This window comes from Condylura cristata, unplaced genomic scaffold (genome assembly GCF_000260355.1).
Source record: "Condylura cristata isolate star-nosed mole 26May11 unplaced genomic scaffold, ConCri1.0 scaffold00025, whole genome shotgun sequence".
NCBI lineage: Eukaryota > Metazoa > Chordata > Mammalia > Eulipotyphla > Talpidae > Condylura > Condylura cristata.
In genome coordinates this window covers 1,336,862-1,360,895 of record NW_004567126.1, presented here as the reverse complement: position 1 = coordinate 1,360,895, position 24,034 = coordinate 1,336,862, and the positions used below count along the sequence as shown (strand labels likewise).

The 24,034-nt window shown below is 51.2% G+C and overlaps 3 protein-coding genes across 5 annotated transcripts; 2 read left to right on the top strand and 1 right to left on the bottom strand.

Moving 5' to 3' along the window:
- Positions 1-7,721: 7,721 nt before the first annotated feature.
- LOC101628797 (chromosome unknown open reading frame, human C19orf66) lies at positions 7,722-12,543 on the top strand. 2 transcript variants are annotated; one of them, XM_012729912.1, is made up of 9 exons: positions 7,722-8,023; positions 8,491-8,614; positions 8,848-8,897; positions 10,329-10,367; positions 10,547-10,696; positions 11,097-11,200; positions 11,324-11,478; positions 12,000-12,252; positions 12,481-12,543. In XM_012729912.1, the coding sequence occupies exons 1-8, from the start codon at positions 8,003-8,005 to the stop codon at positions 12,218-12,220; spliced, it is 864 nt and encodes a 287-aa protein (XP_012585366.1). In that variant the 5' UTR covers positions 7,722-8,002; the 3' UTR covers positions 12,221-12,252; positions 12,481-12,543. The 2 variants fall into 2 exon arrangements, with proteins under 2 accessions (XP_012585366.1, XP_004689096.1); XM_004689039.2 differs by lacking the exon at positions 12,481-12,543 and having other exon boundaries at positions 12,000-12,445.
- Positions 12,482-15,695, bottom strand: ANGPTL6 (angiopoietin-like 6). Its single transcript, XM_012729910.1, has 5 exons — positions 15,098-15,695; positions 14,304-14,481; positions 13,580-13,767; positions 13,230-13,500; positions 12,482-12,675 (listed from the first exon to the last, which is right to left on the bottom strand). Exons 1-5 carry the CDS (start codon positions 15,671-15,673, stop codon positions 12,485-12,487), a joined length of 1,404 nt encoding a protein of 467 aa, XP_012585364.1. The 5' UTR covers positions 15,674-15,695; the 3' UTR covers positions 12,482-12,484.
- Positions 15,696-20,568: 4,873 nt separating this feature from the next.
- LOC101629633 (suppressor of SWI4 1 homolog) lies at positions 20,569-23,830 on the top strand. 2 transcript variants are annotated; one of them, XM_012729357.1, is made up of 12 exons: positions 20,569-20,623; positions 20,715-20,885; positions 21,288-21,389; positions 21,581-21,631; positions 21,728-21,898; positions 22,187-22,263; positions 22,457-22,564; positions 22,650-22,773; positions 22,858-22,936; positions 23,046-23,175; positions 23,254-23,414; positions 23,498-23,830. In XM_012729357.1, exons 1-12 carry the CDS (start codon positions 20,606-20,608, stop codon positions 23,686-23,688), a joined length of 1,383 nt encoding a protein of 460 aa, XP_012584811.1. In that variant the 5' UTR covers positions 20,569-20,605; the 3' UTR covers positions 23,689-23,830. The 2 variants fall into 2 exon arrangements, with proteins under 2 accessions (XP_012584811.1, XP_012584812.1); XM_012729358.1 differs by lacking the exon at positions 21,288-21,389.
- Positions 23,831-24,034: the final 204 nt, after the last annotated feature.

The window sequence follows — 24,034 nt, the reverse complement described above, 5'->3', positions numbered from 1 at the left end:
AAAACTGTGCACATCAGACAACAAGTCCATTGCTTGGTAACGAAACAACCCCCAAATATATGCTTATATTTTTCTTCGATGAGATCTCATTCATTCTGGGTGACATCTTTAGAATGGCAAACGTAGTTTCCTTGCATGCTGTCCACACATCTGCCAACATCCCCCTTGTCTAACAGCTACTAGAGATACATCTTTACACTATAGGGCTCTCCCTGGTGGCGTGATGAGTTAAAGCGCAGCATTATGAAGTTACTGGCAGCCCCTCCAGCACAAGTTCGGTCCTGGCCCAGGGAGGTGACCCACCTGGCAGAGCAGACCTCTTCTGTCCCACCCACTGCTCCCCTCAGCAGTGAATTTCAGTTCAGTCTGCCTGAAATCCGTCTGTGGTGAATCCTCTCACCCCCAGCATCTCTGGCCTGTACCCCTGTTCTTGTATGCAATGCATGAGTAAATAAATCTTTTTTTTTAATCTTTACATTATAATTTCCTCCATTAGAATATAGCCCCTTGAGGAAAGAGATCTCAGTCTGTTTTCTTCACTCCCAGAGCGATGCCTGGCACTCAGCATTTATGGAACAGCGAAGACCCTGTGTCATGCCAGAGTAGGTAGCTTCTCAGCAAGCACGGCATCTCTAATAGCTATGCAGTGGGGCCTGGAAAGTTGCTTTGTAAAAGCCCCTGGTGAGGTCCTCATGCACTGGAAAGCTGGGGAATTCTAGTTCAGGTCTTCCTCCTCTCCCCTGACCCCAAACCCATGCCTACAGCTTCTTGCGTCTCATATACTAGAGTCCCAGACAAATGTGCCCCCTGCACCAACCTGGATATCCACGTGGAGCATTATGACTGTTTATTGATGCCCAGGGGCCCCCCTTAAAAACAGAGAGTCTAACTGTCTCATTTAATTCTAAAATAGGGACTGGGATACCAATGCCATCTTACAGATAAACAAACAAAGGGCTTGAGAAGGTTCTGTCACCGTCAGGGTTCCCCATGAGTAAGGGCAGAAAGGGGTCTGAACCTACATATGATAGCGAGTGTCAAAACATTTATTGAGCATCTATTGTGTGCAGGCTCTAGTCTAAGCATTTATACACATTAACATCTTCTCCCAGCAGCTCTGTGAGGTAGGGACTGTTAGTCCTTCCACTCAATGGGGGAGAAGGTAGAAGTGCTGAAAGGTGGAGTATCTTCCTGTAATGTCCAGCAACAAAGTTCCTCTTTTGATCCCAAACCCTGTTTGGTCAAAAATACAAACATTTTCAGAATGTCTTCTTTTTCCTTTTTTCTTCTTCATGAAGTCAGAAAGAAAAGTAGACAGTCTGAAGGGAAAAACCTAGAAGACTATATATCAAATGTAATGGATGTTATCCTGGGGCAAGGGCAATGAAGAGTTATCACCTCTTTTTTATTAGTGTTAAATGTTACATGAAGTCTTTCTAGCAAAAGACTCACCAGGCAGGCATATCAAAAACTTAAAATGTGACACTCTCCCCCTTCCAGCTCCCCCTCTTTTTCCTCCCCAGGACCCAAAATTGTTTATGTTGGCTTTCATGCAGCTCCCTCCTTCCATGGTTTGCAGACACCCCAAGGACCACAAGCAAAACTATAAGGACATGTTATCTTCTTGTTTATAAAAATAAATCTTCTTTCTAAATCAATATTTCTTAAAGTTTAACATTTTTTTTCTTAGAAAAATATTTCCTTTTGAGATCAGAAAAAGAAAGAGCAGTGCATCTTCTCCTGCACCAGTGGGGTGGGGTAGGGAGGCCAAAGCCATTTACAAATTCAAAGTTTATACAGAAAGTTAAGTCAGGGGCCCTTCCTGGTGGCACAAGGGGTTAACTATCAGGACTGAAGCTACTGCAGCACAAGGCACAGCAGACCTCTCCTGCCCTGCCTGCTGCTCCCCTCAGCAGTGTATTTCAGTCAGTAGACCCACCTGTTTTATTGTCCACTCTGTCTCTGGTGAAACTTTACCCCCAACATCTCTGGCCTGTACCCTAGCTTTTTGTGTACCCTAGCTTAAAAAATAAAAGATAAAATCATCTGGCCAGGCTCCCCCTCGTGGTGCAATGGGCTAAGGCACAGCACTATGAAGCTCCCCGAAGCCACTGTAGCAAGAGTTAGATCCCCAGCCACGGAGGTGACCCACAGGGCACAGCAGACCTCTCCTGACCCGCCCGCTGCTCCCCTCAGCAGTGTATTTCAGTCAGTCTGCCTGTTCTGCTCCCCACTCTGTCTCTGATGAATCCTATCACCTCCCACACCTCTGGCCTGTACCCCAGTTCTGTACTCATAAATAAATGAATCTTTCCCCAAAAAGCACTGGTCACCCCAGAGCTGAGGGTCTGGTGTTGTACCTCACGCACTTTCCAGATACTTCCCCCGTGAGCCTTTGGCCTTGGTTGTCCTTCAGAGATCAATGTAGAATCAATGATTAACTGTGGAAGTTTTCACTGCCCGAACAGAGGTGGGACCTGCATACTCAGGGCTGGAGCAAATGACTATTGTCCCACAGGCTGCACCTTAGGAAAAGGATTGAACATAAAGCAAAATGATGTGGTAATAAAAATAGCTACATGTTCCTTGGAGGGTTACTATTTGCCCTGCTACCTCTAAGTCAGCACAATTACATAAAAATAAAATGCACGCCATATGTATAATTTATAATTTTCTAGTCTGTACCTTAAAATGGTAAAAATAAATCAGTGAGATTAATTCTAATAACTTTATTTAACCTAATATATCCAAACTATCATCACTTGAACATGAAATCAACATATAGGCATTGATGTGTTATTTTACCTAAATCCTCCAAATCCAGTGTACATTTGACATGACAGTTCATCTTGATTAGAACCCTTCATGTTTTAAGGGCTGGGATGCCACGTGTGACCTGTGGCTACCTTGTCGGAAAGCCAAGGTCTACATAGCTTATCTATATTAACTCATGTCCCTTCACCAGCCTACCCCCACGTCATAGACGGGAACACTGAGAAAGTTTCAGAAATTGCTCAAAGAGCTAGCAGTGACTCAAACCAGTCTGTATGGTTCCAAAGGGTACCCTCTTCAGCTATCATTGCTTGTCCTCAATTCCAGCTCTTAGGAGCATTACCGTCAGCGGGTCCCCGTCACACCCTGGCTACCCACTTGCAAGCTGGATTTCCTACATGTTTGCTCGCTCTCTCTGAAACTCAGAATCTTCATCTGAAAATAGGGACAATGGCAAATAAGCCAAAGCTGATGGATGCTTGAGAGCTAGGCGCCATCCAGGGGACACTCCTCAGAGAGGCTGGTGCCCAGTCAACCCTGGATATACCTGAGGCATTTTAGTCATTGCAATTTCTTCACCCACCGAAGAAATTGAACCGAAACCCAAACAAGTAACCCAGTTTTCACACATATTGCATTCCTGGAAAAGCATCACAGCTGATTTCGCAAAACTCAAGCAATAGATTTCTGTACTATAAAGAACATTACATTTACTAAAGACTACACAAATTATGAAATCTAAATTACTTCTCATTTCTCAGATGTCATTGCCAAAGATCTACTTCCAGGGTTTTGTGTGTTATTTTTTAAAATAATTGGATCCATCTCGTTGTGTATTATTTTGTTCTGATTACAAAAATGATAGATACTTTATGCAAAAACAAAAAATCAATTGTTGCAGAAATATGTGGAAAGTAAAGGTGAAGTGGAGAAATCCACAGGCAGAAAAACACACAAATGGATTACGTGTGTGCCCTGGGAGGGGGAATTCACCCAGATGCCCCAGTGTCAAGGTACAGAAAATGAAAGAAATGGTCAATACAGCAGATTAACGCTTTAGGCTTTGCTGACGTGCCCTCCATAAAAGTCCAACCAGGAACACCCTCGCCCCAGGTTTGGGACATTTCTTGCTTCCTTGTACCTTCTGGGCATTCCCAATCTTCTTCAGCTAATTAAAATGAGGAATAAATTGCCTAGATTGTGAAAATAAAACACAATTCACTTGTGCCTACTTCCTTAAGTCTCGAAGGGTCAGGCAGGTGGTCAAGATTTGCCAGTTTGGACAAAAGCTTCACCTCTTCACTCACCAACCTACCTGCCCGCACCCACCCTCACCTACCCTTGCTGCTAAGCCCCAGTCATGTCAGCCTTTAACTTCCTATAGTGAACTGAAGTTACTTCCCACCTCAAAATCTTTGCACACGCTGCTCCTTCTTACCTTCACCTCTTCACCTGGGCAATGTCTGCTCGTCCTTCCAAGGGATCTTGGTCAGGTTTTTTAATCTATTTTCCCATTCTCTTTTCCCCCACTTCTAATAATATTGCCCTTTCCTTAATGTTTCCATAAGGGCCATACAAGATGCACTGTTTAAAACACTTGGCGCAGTGTACCAGAAGATGTGAGGATTCCCGCTCAAGGGGCTCCTCTTCCAGCAAACCCTGCTTGACCCCCTGCCCAAGTCAGGTTCCCATTTATTATCCTTTTTCATGGATTTTTCAATTTCTTATTTTTAGCATAGCCTATAAACATAGTTCAATAATAACTTACATGGTCATCTGCTTGGTTTTCTTTTCCCCTTAAGCTCCACAAGAGCACTTGATATCTATCTGACAAATTAATAAATGGGTGGCTCTAATGGGCTACATCTTTCACTAGATTGTGCCAAAGTGTTAGAGCTACACTTCCTATCATGGTTACCAGCACATTTATTTTCTCTCTTCCATGTCTTTTTATAAAGACAAAGGATAAATGAATACACCACTCCACAAATAAGTCACACCTGGCCAGATCAAAGCAGCTCCACAAAGCTCAAACAGAACTCTTGGTGAGTAGGCAGCGCCCCCGTGTGAACGCTCTGGGTATTTTTCTGTCCAGATGCCAAAATTCGATTCTCTGGTTTTATCTAGTTTGTCCTTGCTGGCCAGTTCACTCTGCACCTTCTCCACACCCTCCGTGCCCTGAGAGGCTCACCGCTTCCACCTGCTCACCTGTCCCCTTGCCTTCTGCTGTAGCCAGTGAGGGGCTCTAACAGGGAACAAAGGAGAAAATGTGGAGAAACTATTCTGTGACCAGAACACACAGATTATGGCAGCAAGAAGTGATGCTATGTGACTTTGGAGGCTAGATGGCAAAAAGCTGAGACTTCTACTTGGCTTTCCCTTTCTTGAATCACTCTTTCTGGGGAACTAGACTGAAAAGGAGGAAGCAAGGTATTCCACCAACTACCGGCAGCCACGCTACCCATGTGAATCACCTCAGAAGGAAATTATACAGCCCCTGTCAAACCTTCAGGTGACTGCAGCCCCAACCAACCTCTTCACTGCAGCTTAATAGAGACAGACCCTAAGCCAGTAAGCCCAGAAAATTCACTCCTGGATTCCTGGATTCCTAACCCCAAAAAAAACTACGAGGCAACAAGTTCTTGTTATAAGTCGCTAAGTTTTGAGATAATTTGGGATTACTAGAACTAGTACCAGGGTCTCAGGCTCCCTCCTCAGAACTGTCACTTGCTGTCAGCTCTTCCCCAGAACTCCTTCAGTTCTTCGCCAGCTGTTCCTTCCCGCAGCCTTCCTTGAACCTCTTTACCGATCTGCCCATCCCAGTTCATTTGTCATCCTACCTCTTATTTCCTGTTGCATTATATATTCCTTCCTTATCCTTCTCCCCACTAGCATGCCAGCTCTTTGGGACAGGAATCTTTATTTGCCATTCTGTTCACGCTGCCCAGAACAGTGCCTGGCACAGAGTAAGCACTCAATATAGAAGTGATTATTCTGAGAAATATAGCAGGCCTGGCTTGTTTGGGACAGGATCAGACTCCCACTTGTTTCCTGCCCACTGAGTGCCCACCCTAGCTAAGGGACAAAACATAGCTATGATTTTTCCCTCCATTAGGTAAAGAGGAACGGGCAGGTATGGTGGGAGAGCCCTCCTTCACCTCCCTCACTTCCCTCAGGCTAACAGCCCAGTGCCTCTGTGCAACCTACAGTATCCTATTCCCTGCCTAAAATTACACCTTTCTGTTACAAAGAACTAGAAACTGCTTAGGTTCACTAATAAGAATACTCTCCGGACAGGAATGCATAGAACATACAAAGTTTTGGGGTTCATCTAGAAAACACTTGAGCCTCTGCATTTTTAATGTCTGTTTTTGGTTTGCTGAAGAATAGCTTTACGTAACTAATGTTATAAAATAACCTACAGGCTCTTTTGGTGCAACTGTATTTGTAAACAATTCATAAATAAATCTTCCTCTGAGGGTGGAACTCCAACATTTTTACTGAGATGCTACTTGATGTCCTACAATATGCAGGGTAGCCCCGTGGCAAAGAACATCCAGCCCAAAATGTCAGTAATACAGGAGTTGAGAAAATCTGGCTTAAAGCATCAGACACTTACTCCTGGGGTCTTTGCCAGAGCTGCTTCCTTCTCCCCACTATGTTCCTCACCTATTTAGGACCTCAAAATCTGGTCCCTTCTGGTGGCACATACTGTAAAGCTGTCTGCAGCCAATACAGCACAAGTTTGATTCCCAGCAGGGGAGCTGACCCACATGGTGCAGCAGACCTCTCCTGACCCGCCAGCTGCTCCCCTCAGTAGTGTATTTCAGTGGTCCACCAGTTCTGCTCCTCACTCTGTCTCTGGTGAATCCTCTCACACTCCCCCAGCCCCCACACCTCTGGTCTGCACCCCAGTTCTTCTATACATAAATAAATCTTTAAAAAAAAAAAACTCAAACGTCAAGGACTCTATATAGAGCTGTCCCCTTCTCCAAGAAATCATCGCTGGCTCCCCCACGCTGAGCCAGAGTAGCTCCTAAGGAGTTCACCAGCCCCAAACACACACACACACACACACACACACACACACACACACACTGTGTGGGTTACAATTGTCCCGGGAAACATTATAAAACTTTTGGATTTACAATATATATTCCCTGAAACCCCAGATTCTGGTAGGGACTGGAAATCCTTATTTTTTTTTTTAAGATTTATTTATTTGTGCATACAGAACTGGGGTACAGGCCAGAAGCTCAGGGGCTGCGAGAGGCTTCACCAGAGACAGAGTGGGGAGCAGAACAGGCAGATCGCCGAAGTACACTGCTAAGGGGAGCAGCGGGCGGGTCAGGAGAGGTCTGCCGCGCCACGTGGTCACCTCCGGGCCAGGTGGGAATCGAACTCATGTGGAAGTGGCTTTAGCTTCTTAGTGCAGTGCTTTAACCCGCTGTGCCACCAGGGAGGACCCAGAAATCCTTATTTTTAATAAGCCTCTCTCCCCTCCCTCCACCCACCTCATCACTGCCTGTCTGCCCCTTCCCACCAGCACAAAAGTCGTCCAATGACTGAGTGCCTTGGCGTTCAAAGAGCCATTAAGTGTTTTACCCAAGGTCTGGAACCCAGACACACATGCACGCGCGCTCGCACTGCTAGGTCTGTTACTACGCAAGCACGTCATTCCCATTTTACGGAGAAGTAAATTGAGATTCAGGAGGGGAAGTGTCTGGGTTAAAGAATCAAAGAAAGGAGCCCTGGTCCTAATGAGCGCCAGATTCCTGAAGGAAGGAGGAGAAAGCTCGTTAACTAGGGGAGCGCCATCTGGGATTGGGGGGAACGCGGAGACTCGTCGCAGCCAGCGATGCTGCCCCGCCCCCACGAGGGACGTGAAGACGCGGACCCCGCACAGCGTGGGGACATGTGACCGACTGCAGAGGCCGCGCCGCCACCCCCGCTCGAGGTCTGCGCGCTCTGCTGCAGGGTGCAGACCCCCGGCGTCGCAGTGTTTTGGGGCGCAAGAGCAGAGGCGGAGACAGGGAGGAGCCAGAGCGCCTGGAGCACCCACCCGGAGAAGCGAAAGCGAAACAGGGGGCCAGGAGGGAAGGGCGGAGTCAGCCTGAGGCCCCGCCCCCTGCCCTGCGCGGCTGCTGGACCGCCGGGCGCGCCCTGGTAGGGGGACGCTGATCGCGCAGTGCAGACCCTCTTAGGGACCTGCGCCGCCGCCGCCGCCACCATGTCTCAGGAAGGTGTGGAGGTAGGAGATGCCCACGGCTGGCCCGGGGTCCCGCGAGAGATGCTGGGGATGAACCGGGGGCACGGGTGGGCTTCGCAGTTCCTGGGGACTCCATCTCAAGCCCAAACCTTCTCCCAGACGGGTACTTGCCCCCTTTGGCAAGGAGAGCGACTGCCACATCCCCCGGAGCAAGATGCGGCCTCCCCGAGGAAAAAAAAAAAAAAGGAAGGCTGCGGGGTCAAGGGTCAGAGGCCAGGAATTACCTGGCCGCTTCCTCCCCTTAGCCTGGGACGTGAGCCGCAAACCGCTCCTACCCCTTCAGTGCCCCCATAGGGACTTAGGCTTTTTCCAAGAAATGCGGTTGAGGGATGGAGAGTGCAGGATGCGGAGGCCAAAAGCAAGGGTCAGGTTCACGGGAGAAGATACCTAGAGATGGGGAAGGGGCAACCTTCCCTCTCCTCCATCTGAAATCCCTATCCCCAACCCAGCTGGAAAAAAGCGTCCGACGCCTCCGGGAGAAGTTTCATGGGAAGGTATCCTCCAAGAAGGCGGGGACTCTGATGAGGAAATTTGGCAGCGACCACACTGGAGTGGGGCGCTCCATTGTGTACGGTGAGCGAACTGGGGTCTTGATCTCAGGTGGGAGTACCAAAGGGGGAGAGGAGGTGGTGCGGTGGGGGCGCTGTGTGCTGAGGGTTGGAAACAGGTCTTGAGATCATCTCTTGGGGAAGATCTGTGTTGGAGTTTGGGACCCCGAAACTCCCACAAGATCCTTCAAGAGCCCTTTATTATGTAACAACTTTAATAACTTTTACTGAGGGTCTTTCACTTACTCTCCCCACCAGGGGTAAAACAGAAAGATGGACAGGAACTGAGTAATGACCTGGATGCCCAGGTAAACTGGCCCCCCTTCAAAGGACCAGGTAAAGGGGGAGGGAAAACAGGAGGAACCTACCCCATTCGTGGTAAATCCCCTTGAACACGACCAGTTCACAACTGGTGATCCCACCTCATTCCCTTATTCACCTCTCAGTCAGAGACTCAGCCAAGGAATCTGCAAACAGTGAAACTAGGCAGTGAAACACTCAGGATCAATGTCATCATACAGGGGCCCTAGAGGTCAGTGAAGCTTCCTGGAGGAGATGGCACCAACTCTTCAAGGTTGGGCAGGAGTGATCCTTGGGAAGGGGAGGGGCTGGAAATGGGTCTTCTTAGAAGAGGGAGAGGTGTGAACAAAGGGACAAGCAGGCTGGCTGAGATGGAGGGGGGAGAATAAAAGCGCAGGGAGCCTATGTGATGAATGAATGGATGGATGGATGAATGATGTTGATGCACAAGAGCAACATGGCCACTTTGCCATGAATGAATGAATGAATGGAGAGGGGGGAGAAGAAAGGCACAGGAAGCCTATGTAATGAATGAATGAGAGAATGAGTGAATGAAGTTGAAGCATAGGTGCAACATGGCCACTTTGCCCTGAGATGCCTTAGGTGGCTGGTACACTGGATTTTGCCTGTCTGAAAGGTATGGTACACAGTTGTTAAAGTTGTTACATAATACAAAATGTGTATTACATTTATAGATATGAAGAGTATGATAAAAATAATAGCAAAGAGTAACTTTAAGCACTTCCCTTGGGGCAGGACTCTAGGAATTCTTTTGATGTATTTCATCACCACAGCAACCCCATGAGACAAGTCCTACTATTTATCCCCCCATTTTACACACAGGGAAACTGAGTCACTGAATGAAATCACTTGCCAGGTTCATGCAGCAAGCGAAGTTAGCTGAAATGTGAGCCCAAGCCTCCTAGAATCAGAGCCTGAGTTCTGAGATGCTCTTTATTAAGAACCCGGGGGAGATTTGGCCATGTTCCCACAGCTGGAGGTGAAGGAGCCAAGGTTCAAACCTGGATCTCTCTGAATCCAGTGTACAAAGCAGCGTCGCCTCAGGGTGTGAGCTGTCACAGTGCCAACAGGTGTGTGCTATCTGCCAGTAGGAAGGGAACATGGGCTCCAGGCCTGCGGTGCCACACTCATGCGGGGGACCTCAGGCAAGCCCTTTCTGAGCTCTGGACCTGCTTCCCCATCTGAAGAATGGAGATGGCAGGTGTGCCCACCTGTCAGGGCTGATAGAACATTAACTGAGATTACCCACCTGGTTCTCAATAAGTAGATGCTACTCAATCATCTCATGAGTTAGGCTCATCTACTTTTACGTGAGGCCAGGACCCTGCCTCCCCTCCACAACCCCCTCCACCAACAAACAAGGGTGAAGAAAGGTCCCAGCTGCATCCCCAGTTTCTGCCCCTGGTGTCTCCACCCAGGACCCACCAGAGGACATGAAGCAGGACCGGGATATTCAGGTGAGTCCAGGCTATGTGGGAGGGAGAGCTGGGAAGATGTCTTGGGAAAGAGGGGGGCATCACTAGGTAAGGAGGGATGTTGGAGGGGCAGGTGGGGGTCAAATATGTGAGAGGAGAAATATGTATGTTGGGAGGAAAGGGATAACTACCCTCTCATCCCCAACTACCCCATTCTACAGGCAGTGGCGACCTCCCTCCTACCTCTGACGAAAGCCAACCTGCGCATGTTTCAACGCGCCCAGGAAGACCTCATCCCTGCTGTTGACCGGCAGTTTGCCTGCTCTTCCTGTGACCATGTCTGGTGGCGCCGGGTGCCCCAGCGGAAGGAGGTGATAATCTAGCCCCTGACCTTGATTTTGTCCCAAACTCAGATCCCCAGCCTCACTGTCTGCACTTCCAAATATCAACTTCTGAGCCCAAATCCTGACCTCCCTCAGAGCTCAACCTCTATCTCAGACCCCACACTCCAACCCAGAGCTTGGACTTGGAACTTTGAGCAGCTCAGTGGGTGCCTGAACCCCAGAGCCTGAACTCTGACTCTACAGTTTAACAGCTACCCCTGAAATCAAACCTAACCCCAAATCTAGCTTCAGAACCCACTGTCCAGTGGTGTGCTCCAAGCAAATTTTTAACCACTATTGTGGAAGAGGCATCCAAGATATGAGAACACCATGGCTAGTATCAAGCTGGGACCAGTATTGACCTCTGTTCCCCTCTCTGCATCTCCAGGTATCCCGGTGTAGGAAATGCCGAAAGCGCTATGAGCCAGTGCCATGTGATAAGATGTGGGGCCTGGCTGAGTTCCACTGCCCAAAGTGTCGGCACAACTTCCGGTGAGGGCACTGACCTCCAGGCCACCCTCTACCCTGCCCTGACCCCAGCCCTGCTCCTCCCTGCCCTGGACCCACCCAGGCCCAGCCTTACCCTTGGATCCTCATGGCCCTACCCACCCCCAGGGGCTGGGCACAGATGGGGTCCCCATCTCCCTGCTACGGGTGCGGCTTCCCTGTGTTTCCGACACGGATCCTCCCTCCACGCTGGGACCGAGACATGGATCGCCGCAGCACCCACACCCACTCCTGCTCAGCTGCTGACTGCTACAACCGGCGAGGTGAGGTCCCAGTGCATCCCAGTGACCTCCCGCATCTGTGGGGCAATGTTCTTGGTCTTCAGTCCTGGGACATGTACCTCTGTGGCCTTAAGAACCAAGGTCTCTACCTGCTTTTTCCATGTTCCTCCTGTGGCCTCCCTGAGGCCACTTCCTCACCCATAGCATCAGCCCCTCCTTCCCTGTGCCTTCCTAAGTCTCCATGGCTTCCAGCGCCAGGTCACCTAGGATACCAACCCCCCTAACACCCGCCCTCCCATAGCATCAGCCACCTTCTATGGTCTTGTCCTTGAAGCGCTATGGTTTCACATCCCATGTTCCCAGAGCTTCTGCCTGTGATCTCTGCGTTCTTGGCTACTGTCTTGTCTCCTATAGTCTGAGGTGATACCTACGATCCTGGGTCTCCTATGGCTTGATACCTGTGATTTTCACCTCTCAATTCCATGTGGAGTTCAGCCCATCCACTTGCCCCCAGAGTCCCGTATGGCCTCAAGGCCATGACATCAGAACCTCTCCCTTCCCAGAGCCCCATGTGCCTGGGATCTCCTGTGCGCACCCCAAGAGCCGGAAGCAGAATCACCTGCCCAAAGTTCTGCACCCCAGCAATCCCCACATCAGCAGTGGTTCCACCGTGGCCACCTGCCTGAGCCAGGGAGGCCTCATGGATGACCTGGACAACCTTATCCTGGAAGACCTCAAGGAGGAGGAGGAGGAGGAAGAGGAGGAGGCCGGGCATGGGGAGTGACCCCTGCTGGGTGCAGATGCAAACCAGACACGGTCTGTGGATATTTTGTGTTGTTATAAAATATGAGCTCAAACTGAGATCTAAATGCCCTTGGGGAGACGTCTGGGTCTGAGATACTGGGGAGTCCTGGGTCCCATTTTCAGGGCCCTGGGTAGCAGATCCACAATGGAAAGGTCAGAGGGACATAGCCCACATAGGGCCACAGAGGAGGTATGGCCAGGAGAATGTGAGTTCTTGCTGACAAATGTCTCCTGGGACAGATGGTCACAGCCTCAGGGGCCGGATCAGCATGGCAGTCTTCTTCAGAGAGTAAGCCCCACCGCGAAACTCAGCCCAGTAGACACCATCCTGATAGCGGCTGCGGTAGTGGCCTCCACGGTGCCAAACGCCATTGAGATTAGAGTGGGCACAGGCATGGTACCACCAGCCTCCTCGCTGGTACAAGGCGCAATTACCTGAGGGGAGAGAGAGTCTGTGTCCTCTCAGCAGAATAAAAGCTACCAGCACTTCAGTAGTGCAAGGCTTTTACCAAGCATCCTTTGGCCCTTTCCACTCTTATTGAAAATAAGCCTTGATCCACTATCCCCTCACCAAAATAAGAATCCTGGCTTCTACTTTCTTTTTCAGAGTAATAACTTAACTTCTATTCTCTTATCAAAGTATGAATCACACCTCTCCCACCCTCTACAAACTAGGAGCTCTAACTTGAGTTCCTTTATTGGGGGTTGGAGGTTTGGGGGGGGGGGAAATAAGGGGACCATCTCTGTTTTCTTTCTCTTAAATGCTAGTTAGCTGGCCTTTTGACCGAACTGGAGTTCTGACTCATTACCTCATCAGAGAAGGAGTCTGGGCACTCCATCCTTTAACCAGAATAAAAGTCCTCACCTCTGTTTACTTGCTTAGCCAGATCCTCACCAGAGGGAAGGCTTACTCTACTCCCTTTCAATTCCTCACGCCAGGCCTCCCACCTCCCTTAGACACCTCCCACCAGAATAAGAGCACTCTTTACCAGAATAAGAGTCTCGGTCCCTATCCACGGTGCTGAAAGGCTTGTCATTGTGCCAGGAAAGAGAGTCTCCAGCATCTCCATGGTACTGGCCTAGCCTTAGACGGTAATGGTCACTCTCAGCCTCCAAGGAGAAGCCATCATAGTGGGCGCGTGCCCCACGACCCCCCCAATCCTCTAGGAGTACCAGCAGCTCATGGTCCCCACGTCTGGTCAGTTGATGCACAGGTTCAAGGCCCAGCCAGTATTCTCCATCTGGCTGCCCAAAACCCACCTAGCAGGTCAAGAAAGTCAGGAGGTCAGGAACAGGTTCCATCCCCTGTTCATCCCTGCCCCCACCAACCCATACCCACCTTGTAGTGTTGCCAGGTAGTAAAGAAATTGACAGAGCCATCTTGCCGCTTCTGGATCACAGTCCAACCTCCATTTTCCAGCTGTTGCTCACACCATGCAGACACCACATACCGGCCCATTCGCAGCTCATAGATTCCACTCTGCCTGTAGCCTGCCTGGTGGGCCTCTGCACAGTCCCGCCATGGGCCTATGGGCACAGGAATATAGGGAAAGCACAGCCTGGACTGATCAAACAATAGAGTCCTGAGTCTCACTCATCTCCTTACGAGAACAGCAGCCCAGCTTCTCCCACTCCCTCACCAGGAAAAGAGCCCAATATCCATTTCCTTATCTGACTAAAACTCTGGTCCACTCGTCTCTCACTGGAATCTGTGGTTCTTAAATCCTGATGCTATGGTCTCCTTACCAAAACAGAAATCCTGAAAATGTCACTCTAACCTAATTCATATTACAACCAAAATAACAGTCTTAAATTTACTGTTCCCTCAGGAAATAAGAATATCTTCTTCTGTTTTCACACCCTAGTGAGAATCTTGGTCTTTGCCAGAGTAAGAGCCATCGCACCCCATTCTGTCACCAGAATAAAACTATCAGTTCCTCCAGTTCTCTCACTATGAGAGGACTCTGCCACTAAAATCCTGACTCCTGTTTCCCTCTGCTCATACTGCATTGGGAACCCCCCCCCAGCTCCTTTTGCCTCTGACAGCCCTGCCCTCATCTTACCCATCGTCTTGGTGGGGCTAGCAGGGTGCCCTGCAGGCATGGGGGAGGCCAAGGGCCCCTGCTGCCTGGAGGTCTGGTCACTCTGGGGCTCTGGGACTGGGTCTAGCCTCCTGCTGGTTTCACTGGTGCCTCCCACCAGACTGACTGGAACCACCGGAACCAGGGGTGGTGGCAGGACCTGGGGTGACCAAGAGTCAAATGTGATTGCACTAACCCTTGTCTATAAGGCTCCTAACCCTCCCTAGTCAGATGGGCCAGACATCAGGCAGAGGGCTTTGATCCTCCCCAAATCCTAATTAACTGTCAAGGGTCGGACTTAAATTCTCACTCTGGTCCACATCTTATGCTCCCTTTCAATACAGTAGGTTTGATAATCTGAGTGTCTCCAAAAATAAGTAGTAACTTCCAACGACCCTTTAAGACAGACTATCACAGAACAAACATTTCTTATTCAAAATCCAAAGTCAATCAGACATGTTCCGGAATTCTGCATAGTGTGGCAGGAATTAGAAACAGTAATGTATGGACTCTGTGTACATTAAATACCACGGGTCTTCATTCACCTAACAGGCCTGATGACAGCATTCTATGAACAGCCACATGAAGTGGAGATTTTCAAGTAGCCCCCGGTCGTGTTTTGACCCAAATGAGTTATGGAAGGCGAGGCAGGATTCTGGTTTGGGGAGCTTTTCGGATTTCGGACCTGCTGGCAAGACCTACTGGGGCAGCAAAGGCCCATCCCACGGATGATGCGCGCGGAAAGTGCTGTGCTTCCGAGCGGGCATCCGGGTTACCTGCTGCTGCTGCTGCCCGCCCGCGCCCGCAGTGCACAGGCGCTCCAGGCGGGCGATGAGGCCGCTCTGCTGGCTGACCAGCTGCGCCATCTCGCGAAACTTGACTTCCAGCTGGTGGAAGCGGGCGGCCGCGCGCCGCGCCTCCGCTGGCGCGTTCAGCACGCGCTCCCCCAGCAGCGACAGCGCCGCGGCGGGCTCTGCCCGGGGGCCCGGCTCCGCCCCCGCCTCGTGCTGCAGCTGCGCGCGCAGCTGACCCAGGCGCGTGCTCAGGCCGCGGCTCTCCTTGCGCAGTGCGCGCACCTCCCCGGCCACGGCGCCGTCTGCCGCCGACAGCCGCTGTAGTTCGCGCAACAGCTCTTCGTGGCGGCCCACGCGCACGCGCAGAGCCGCTACCTCGCTGGCGTTCACGGCTTCGGGTGCCGGGCGAGTGACCGCCGGCCCGCTCCAGCACACTGCTCCAGTGAACTTCTGCTGGGGCAGCACGAAGGTGTAGGTGCAGCGCGGGGCGCCTGCCCGCGCCCACGACGCGCCCAGTAGGAACAGCAGCTGCAGCGTGTGCAGCTGGGACGCCGACATGGCGGACCTACAGGCGGAGGACAAACAAGTGAAAAGGGGGCACCAACTCTCGAGCACCCACTCTCATCACGGCCCAGTCCTACCCGCTCCCACGTGGGAGAGCCAGTGTCTACACCTGCGTGACCCTGGATTCACCACATGCCGCCTCCATCCCTTACCCCCACCCTACACTTTACACACCCGCACACCCCTTCCCACAGCTGGAGACACCCCAGTGGGACCCAACTCTGGCCTCTCCACGGAATTTTAAGGAGGCCTGCTGGACAGCTTCCTTGAACAAGCTTACTGTGGCTTACTGTGGCTTACTGTGGTGTGCTGGCCTCAGTTCTAGGCGCAGGGGATACAGTCAGGAACAACACAAAAATACCAGCTCTGGTGGACAAGGAACAAAATAAAGAATTAATACAGTGTAATAGATGCATTATGTGCTGGGAAAAAAAAACAAAAACAGTAAAGCAGGAGAGAAACTGCAATTTTGAGAGAAGCAGGCCCCCCGGAGGAGGAAAAGAAGCAGTGTGAGTGTTTGCGGTAAGATGGTGTCCCAGGCAAGTGAGAAGTGCAAAGGCCCAGAGGCTGGAAACTGCCTGCTTAAGTAATAAAGGAAATGGAGGGGCTGGAGCAGAAATACGGGAGAAGCAGTGGGAGCATGGCATATGGGATGGAGTCTCATTCAGTCCAGGAATGGACGCTCCGTGTTCTCCAAACCAAAACCCCACAGTTAGCCATGCTTTTCTTTATAAAAAATTTTTGTGTGTATATCTACATATCTATTTGTTTGTTTATTTATTTACTTATTTTTATGTAGAAGAGCTGGGGTGTAGGCCAGAAGTCGGGGTGTGGGGGAGGATTCACCTGTGACAGTGGGGAGCAGAACAGGTGTACTGAAATACACTGCTGAAGGGTGCAGCGAGTGAGACAGGAGAGGTCTGCTGTGCCATGCGGGTCAGCTCCCCTGGGATTGAATTCAGGCCCTAGTGTTGACAACTCTGAGACTTAACCTCTAAGCCATCAGGGAAGCCTTGTTTATTCGCCAGTGTTTATCATCAGCAAATCCAGTCCCTATGCTAGGACTTCTGTTTAGACCCCAGATTCCTTCACATCCCACATCCCACTATCATGGTTCCAGCTCTAGACACCATTTAGATTTCTTTATTGCTTCTGTCTCCCAAGTCTCCAGTCTTTCCTCTACAGCCTCTGGCTATTTCTCTTCCAATGGCCAGAAAAATGCCTATGAACACCCAAGTCAGCTCCCTTCCCTTCACATTCTAAAGAAAAGCTCAAGTCCTCCCACAGTCTGAAGGCACACCTCCACCCGAGGTGTCTGTCTCACTGATCCAGGCATGCTGGCCTCCTTGTCATTCCTCAGACACACCCGGCACAGTCCTACCTCAGGCTTTTTGAAATGGCTGTTTCCACACCTGGAACATCCTTCCCCAAATACAGATCTCAGCTCAGCTGTTCCCCCAGAAGCCTCCCTGACTATCCCATTTAAGTCTGCTGCTCCCAGACACTCACTATCAAACATGTTTTTCACTGTGAAAATAAATGCCTTGTTTATTCGCCAGTGTTTATCATCTGAATCCCACCATTGAAACAGGTTGAGTCTGGATTTGGTTGGCTACTCTATACCCAGTGCCTAAAACAATGCCTGGTGCCACACATGCACCCCAACATGCATCCTGAGTGCACTTGCCAATTCTCAGAACATATTACATTTATCCACACATCACCCATCTTAGTTCAAAGCCAAGATCCACTGAGTCCCAAGCCCCAGTCCTGGTCTCCACAAATCCTATAGTCATTATAGTCACACATATCCTCATTCAAATGTGCAACAAATATTCCTTCAACATATATTGTGTGCCAAAAGCTGTCCCAGAGCATCTATTGTGTGCCAAAAGCAGTGGGAACACAGCTGTGACCAACACACAAAATCCTGCCCTCATGAAGGTGACATCCTGGTTGGGAAAACAAATGGTGGGTAGGGTGGAGGGTGATTAGTGCTTAGGAGAAAACTCAAAGAGGGAAGCGGGTGTCTGTCAAGGTGGGGGGTGGCATTTTAAATAAAGGGATTAGGGCTCACTAAGAGGACACCTCAGCAAAGATAAAGATCTAAAGGGGAAGAGAAAGGTGAAGAAAAGCATTCCAGGCAGAGGGACCAGTGAGCGCAAAGGCCCTGAGCTGGGATTGATATTCCTAAGGAACAGCAAGGAAGCCTCTGAGGCTGGGACAGAGTGAGCAAGAAGGAGAGTGGGGCGGTGAAGTCAGAGAGGGGTCTGGTGGAGAGGGCAAGGTCTTGTAAGCTGCAGCGGAGACTAGGGCTTTTCCTGGGAGTAAGGTGGGAGCCAGGCAGTGTTCCGAGAAAGGCACATTAACTACAGTAGGCACACAAAGAAGGTACCTCTTCTTACCTACCTCAAAGACAGCAGAGGTCCCCACAACAGAAAGGGACAGTCCCCAGGAGAGTGTGTACGCAACATACACTGTTTTCAAAGGTCTCAGTTCGGGAGGAGGCGCAGTCTGGGGGTACCCACTAGCTAAACTGAGGCCCAGGCCGCCCAACCATCAGAATCAGCCTCCACCAGCCCTCCCACCCGCTCACCTCTCACAACCAAGACCCTGTGTCCAGTGGGGCTCTCGGCTGGTGCCAAAAGTCTGGTTTGGAGCCAAGGGTCTGGCAGGGGTCTCTGAGCTGAGGAAGGGGAGAGGCCAGTAGGAGAGAAGGCGGGAGGAGGCTTGGGAACTACCCCCACTCTATGGAGCCTGGGACTAGAGCCCATGAGCTCCAACTGTAAATATTTAGCATTTCCCATGTGAGAGCTGAAGCAGAATTGCCAGATCCCCGCTGCCCAGGCCACCAGACCCTGATAACACAGGTCAGTGCTCTGGATATTCCCCCCACAGTGGAGCACAGAGCGTGGGAGGCTACACACTGGGGAGGAGAAGGACACTAGACACTCATTCACAGAAAACAATCATCAGGAACATCAGTGGGACTTGTGGTGTGCCAGGCTGGCTCTGAACTCTTTACACCTTTTATATCATTTAATTTTCATGTGCAGCTGACTTTTGTGTGGAGCCTCATTTTACAGCAGGAAAAACAGAGCCTTAGAGTAAGGAATGAACCTCCGGTCACACAACTAGAGGTGACCGAGGTCTCAGTTCACTCAGTTCAGGTAACTGGGCTTTAGAATTTGCACATGTGTATCACGACAGTCACACGCATGTACTTGTGCCCTTAACAGTGCAGATACAGAGAAAAACATAGGGATACCTAAATCACTGCACACAGCACTGCAAAGATAGATGTGTGTGTGTGTGTGTGTGTGTGTGTGTGTGTGTGTATCTCTGTTGTCAGACTTGCCTGGCACATACATACAATCACGACACTACTGGGGACAGCAACTGTGTGTTCAAAATATGTTCACATACACGTACCACTTAAAGGAAAATACCTGTACAGACCCAGGTACAAAGGGTCACACGGTAGCCTGCACAAAGTCACAGACCAAATACATACAGACACCCTGACACCGCCTGCTCACCACAGCTGTACATTTCCATTTATCTCCCACACATTGTTACATCCTTACACAACTTAAATCATGCAGGAACAAAAACAGGCAAAGTAACCATGCAGTCACCTTGCAGAGTTACAAAAAGACTCACCTAGAACTCCCGGGAGCCCTGGCCCAGGATCTCTGGATTGTACAAAAACGAGATGACACACACTTGGAGAGCAGTCTCCTTCCCCCAGTTCTTACTGTCCTGAACTGGAAAACCAAGATGACTCCTGGCCTAAAGAGGAAATGGCCGTCTCAGATCTGAGGGAGGCTGCCAGGCTCCCCGCCTAGGCTGGGCGCCCTCCCACACACACACACTGGGTCCCCAGGCCCCCAACTCCAATTTCCCCCTTGGGCAGCAGAAAGAAGAAACCTCTTAAATTGCAGAGGAGAGCTGAGAGAAGAAAGAGCAAGTCAGAGACACAGAGGAGAAAGATATGGGTGAGATGGGGAGAGAAATGAGGAAATCAAGGAGAGAGAGGAGACAAGAGAATTAAGGATCCAGACACACAGAGAAGAAAAAGATGGAAATTTATAGGCGAAGAAAAATACAGTTGGTGTCAGGGTTGGGGGAGGGGAGATGAAGTCCAGCCTAGAGAGGGAGAGGAAGCTGGGAAGAGGAGAAAGAATTGGGAAGGGGAAACGAATGGGGGAAAGGAGGCAGTTGAGGAGGAAACAGTTTGGACAAGGAGAGAGATGTTGGGGGGAGTCCTTCTCCACCCACAAGGTTCTGGGGTAGAAGCCAGAAGCCCAAAGCCAAGACTGGGGCTTTCATCGGAAAGCAGAAGGAGGTGAATTATTCACAAAGCGCAAATCCTGCCCAGAGTTTCCAGATGATGTGGAGTTTCCATCTCTCGGTCAATCTGCACGCAGGGCTCCCAGGTGAGGACAGCTGACCCGCAGGGGCCGGGGGCCCACGCGAAGCAGCTACCCTATGCTACCCTACCCCACCTTTGGTTGCCTAAGTGTAGCCTATCTCTCTTAATTCGTGGGTCAGAAAGGAAAGAATTACCTCTTTCACTTTAGACTATTTTAGGGACAAGGAGAAGGGAAATGGTTCTCAAAAATCGCAGTAGGAAAAATTGCCCAAGGTGGGATTCGAACCCACAGTTCATTTCTCCAAAGTTCGCACGGGCCCCAGAAGGCTGCGCGGCTCCGCCCCAGTTTCCGTAGAAACATGCACCATAGCAACAGCTGTCTCCATAGCAGCCTCTCCGAAGTTTTTTTCAGCGGGCTGGCCAGACGCACCGCCTGTCTGATGACGTCACCGATGGGCGGCACCTCACGTGATCGCTTGGTCCGCGCCGGAAGTGAGCTGAGCGGCGCCGGAAGGACACTGTGGTGGAGACCTCGTGGAGGACGCGGCGGGATGGGGCAGTCAGGGCGGGTGAGACGCGGCGGTGGGGTAGGCGGGTGGTGCGGTTGGGGTCCCTGAGGATCCCCCTGCGGCGCTCACTGCTCCCCCTTCACCCTGGCAGTCTCGACACCAGAAGCGCGCGAGAGCCCAGGCGCAACTCCGCAACCTCGAAGCCTACGCCGCTCAGCCGCACTCGTTCGTGTTCGCTCGGGGCCGCGCAGGTCGCGGTGTCCGGCAACTCAGCCTAGACTTGCGGCGGGTCATGGAGCCACTCACCGCCACCCGTCTGCAGGTCTGCACCACCCGGCCCACTTCCCTTCACCCCCGACTGCCATCGCGGCTGCCTGGCTGACTCCAGCCTCGACTCCCGGGCTGTAGAAAGGGACTTTGATGAGGCCCATTGACCCTGCTCTCGGCGTTGTACGAGAGCACGGAGCGCGCGCAGATGAGTGCCCTCTACTTGGGAACTGACTGGGTATCGCTAATGGTGAAGCGGAGATTAAGAGTTAAGGAAGCTCGATAGCAAAATTAACTTCTCCCAAAGGGACGGAGCAAGCCGCCTAACCTTGCTGGGCCTCAGTTGGCTCATCTGCAGAATAGGGAGATGCACAGTAAGCAAAGAGATTGTTACCTCTACTTTCTGCTCACTCAAGGCTTGTTTCTGGTTATCCCTTTTTCTTTTTGAAATTCCCAGGTACGGAAGAAAAACTCTCTGAAGGATTGTGTGGCAGTGGCCGGGCCCCTTGGGGTCACACACTTCCTGATCTTGAGCAAAACAGAAACCAATATTTACTTTGTGAGTGGTCCCCTGCACCCTTCATCTCCCCAAAACCTCACTTCTCCCCAACTCTAATGATGAATACATGTGCTTCTGAACTGCTTTGATTCTGGCTTCAAAGTAAACGCTCTGAAGAGATAGGGCAGGGGTTCCCCAGCCTTCTGCTCTAGCTGGACACCCTAGAAATCTCTGATCCTTTTCTTCTGCAGAAACTGATGCGCCTCCCGGGAGGCCCCACTTTGACCTTCCGGATCAATAAGGTAAGGGGTAGTACAAGATCTGTGTGGGTAGGAAGTGGGTTTGGGAGTGATGCTCCCTGTGGGTTGGCCCTCACCACTCCTCATCCTGCTCCACAGTACACACTGGTGCGAGACGTGGTCTCCTCCTTGCGCCGGCACCGCATGCATGAACAACAGTTTGTGCACCCCCCCCTCCTGGTGCTCAACAGCTTTGGCCCCCATGGCATGCATGTGAAGCTCATGGCCACCATGTTTCAGAACCTGTTTCCTTCCATCAATGTGCACAAGGTGAGCTGGATGTGGTGTGGTTTGGAAAGGCACAGCATAGACAGGTTCCTGTTCCCCACATACAGAGGGAGAGGTTCATTAGTATGAGGTTAGAAGCATTGGGGAAGAACTAGATACTTCAGAATGGCTTCAGAACCCCCACAGTGTGTAATCTCTGAAATCAGCACACAGACTAGGTTGTAAGCGACCTCGGTGGGTGCAAGAGCCAGGATTTCTGACCAGTGCCGCAGGCACATCGCAGACATGGGTGCAGTCCATCCATGGATTTTGTGCCCACCTTTTTCCCAGGTGAACCTCAACACTATCAAGCGCTGCCTTCTTATCAACTATAACCCAGACTCCCAGGAGCTGGATTTCCGTCACTAGTGAGTGCTAGAGGGGGAGAAGGGGGGAGCAGGGAATGTCCTGTGTGCAGCTGATGACAACACTGCTCCTGAGACCTTGTGACTGCTCAGTTTCAAAGTAAACGCCCTGACGCACCCTGAAAGAGCTGAGGGGTAAATCTGATTTCCACTCCATAGCCCCTGACTGTGTTCCTTGTTCACACTGGCCCCACAGCAGCATCAAAGTTGTCCCTGTGGGTGCAAGTCGTGGGATGAAGAAGCTTCTCCAGGAAAAGTTCCCCAACATGAGCCGCCTTCAGGACATCAGCGAGCTGCTGGCCACGTGAGGAGAATGTGGGGCAGGAGACCACAGAGCTGTTCCAAATAGCTTGGGATCCCCTCCTGAGCTCCATTTGTCCCTTGCACAGGGGCGCGGGGCTGTCAGAGAGTGAGGCAGAGCCAGACGGTGAGCATAACATCACTGAGCTGCCACAGGCCATCGCCGGGCGAGGCAACATGAGGGCACAGCAAAGTGCTGTCCGCCTCACTGAGGTGAGGCCCCACAGGGCAGGCCCCAGGGTTTCCTCTGGCAGTCCCCACCCCAAGGGAATACTGACACCATTCATGTCCCTGCAGATTGGCCCTCGAATGACACTGCAGCTCATCAAGATCCAGGAGGGCGTTGGGGAAGGGAATGTGCTGTTCCACAGTTTTGGTGAGGCTGGGGCCTGGGGTCTTAGGTCTTCCAAGATGGCCACAAGTGCAGTGGGCACACCAAGATCCAGATCTTGGTGATGATACTGTTGAACTGTCTTTCTGCTCAGTGCACAAGACGGAGGAGGAGCTGCAAGCTATCCTGGCAGCCAAGGAGGAGAAGTTACAACTCAAGGCCCAGAGGCAGGACCAGCAAGCCCAGAACGTCCAACGCAAGCGGGAACAGAGAGAAGCCCACAAGTGAGTGACCTGATGATCAGGCAAGGTGGGCTTCCAGGTATAGGCTGCCACACTGACCAGTGCCCCCTTTCCTACCAGGAAGAAGAGTCTGGCAGGCATGAAGAAGGCAAAGACAGTTGATGGGGACAGTGATGCTGAGGACCCTGGGGCTCCACCAGAGGCAGAAGGGGCTGGCCTGCAGGAAGAAGAGGATGAACTGGAGTATTTCCGTCAGGCGGTGGGCGAGGAGCCTGATGAGGGTACGTGGCAGTGGTCAGTGCAGCCAAGTACCTTGGACCTATTCCAATGCCTTGGTGGCCCTGACACAGATTTTCCCCCACAGACATGTTCCCAATGGCAGCCAAGAAGAGACAGCCCTCCTGGCTCCCAGGCAAAAAGCAGCGGGCAAAGAAACAGAAGCTGGATCAAGGGGGTGACCGGAGGCCTCCAAAAGCCAAGGGCAAGCCCTGGAGGGCTGGCCGAGACCAGAGACGTGGCCAAGGCCACACGCGGCCTTCTAAGAAAGTGCCTTGAGTCTGAGCAGAGCAGCCTGTGGAATGCCCCAGATTGGGGCCTGAGAGACACTACCCTGGACTCCTTCAGTCTCCAGGAACAGCTCTCAGTTTCCTTTCATAAAGGATGTTTCCCCCAACCTCACACTCCAATAAACAACTGGCATCACAGAAGTGTGTCTAGCCTGCATTTGGGATGGTGGGGTCAGGGGCCTTGACCAGGAAATTTGACCTTGTCCCTTCCACCTTGGGTGGGGCCTTGTTAGAGAGGAGAATAATCACCAGAGGACCCTATGTATGTTGCTTTAAGTTATTGGGCCCTTCCCCATCAGGCCAGGCTCCCCCTCCAGGGGTCTAGTGAGGCAGGT

What these genes read in the sequence shown, in the direction of transcription:
- LOC101628797 (XM_012729912.1), top strand. Translation starts at nt 8,003, where the DNA reads ATGTCTCAGGAAGGTGTGGAG. An exon ending in TGTCTCAGGAAGGTGTGGAG is followed by an intron (nt 8,024 to 8,490) that starts GTAGGAGATGCC and finishes TCCCCAACCCAG; the next exon opens with CTGGAAAAAAGCGTCCGACG. An exon ending in TGACTGCTACAACCGGCGAG is followed by an intron (nt 11,479 to 11,999) that starts GTGAGGTCCCAG and finishes CTCCCTTCCCAG; the next exon opens with AGCCCCATGTGCCTGGGATC.
- ANGPTL6 (XM_012729910.1), bottom strand. Translation starts at nt 15,673, where the DNA reads ATGTCGGCGTCCCAGCTGCACACGCTGCAGCTGCTGTTCCTACTGGGC. An exon ending in CTACCTGGCAACACTACAAG is followed by an intron (nt 13,501 to 13,579) that starts GTGGGTATGGGT and finishes TTGACCTGCTAG; the next exon opens with GTGGGTTTTGGGCAGCCAGA. An exon ending in GGACCGAGACTCTTATTCTG is followed by an intron (nt 12,676 to 13,229) that starts GTAAAGAGTGCT and finishes CTCTCCCCTCAG; the next exon opens with GTAATTGCGCCTTGTACCAG.
- LOC101629633 (XM_012729357.1), top strand. An exon ending in CTTCCATCAATGTGCACAAG is followed by an intron (nt 21,899 to 22,186) that starts GTGAGCTGGATG and finishes CCTTTTTCCCAG; the next exon opens with GTGAACCTCAACACTATCAA. An exon ending in GTGCTGTCCGCCTCACTGAG is followed by an intron (nt 22,774 to 22,857) that starts GTGAGGCCCCAC and finishes ATGTCCCTGCAG; the next exon opens with ATTGGCCCTCGAATGACACT.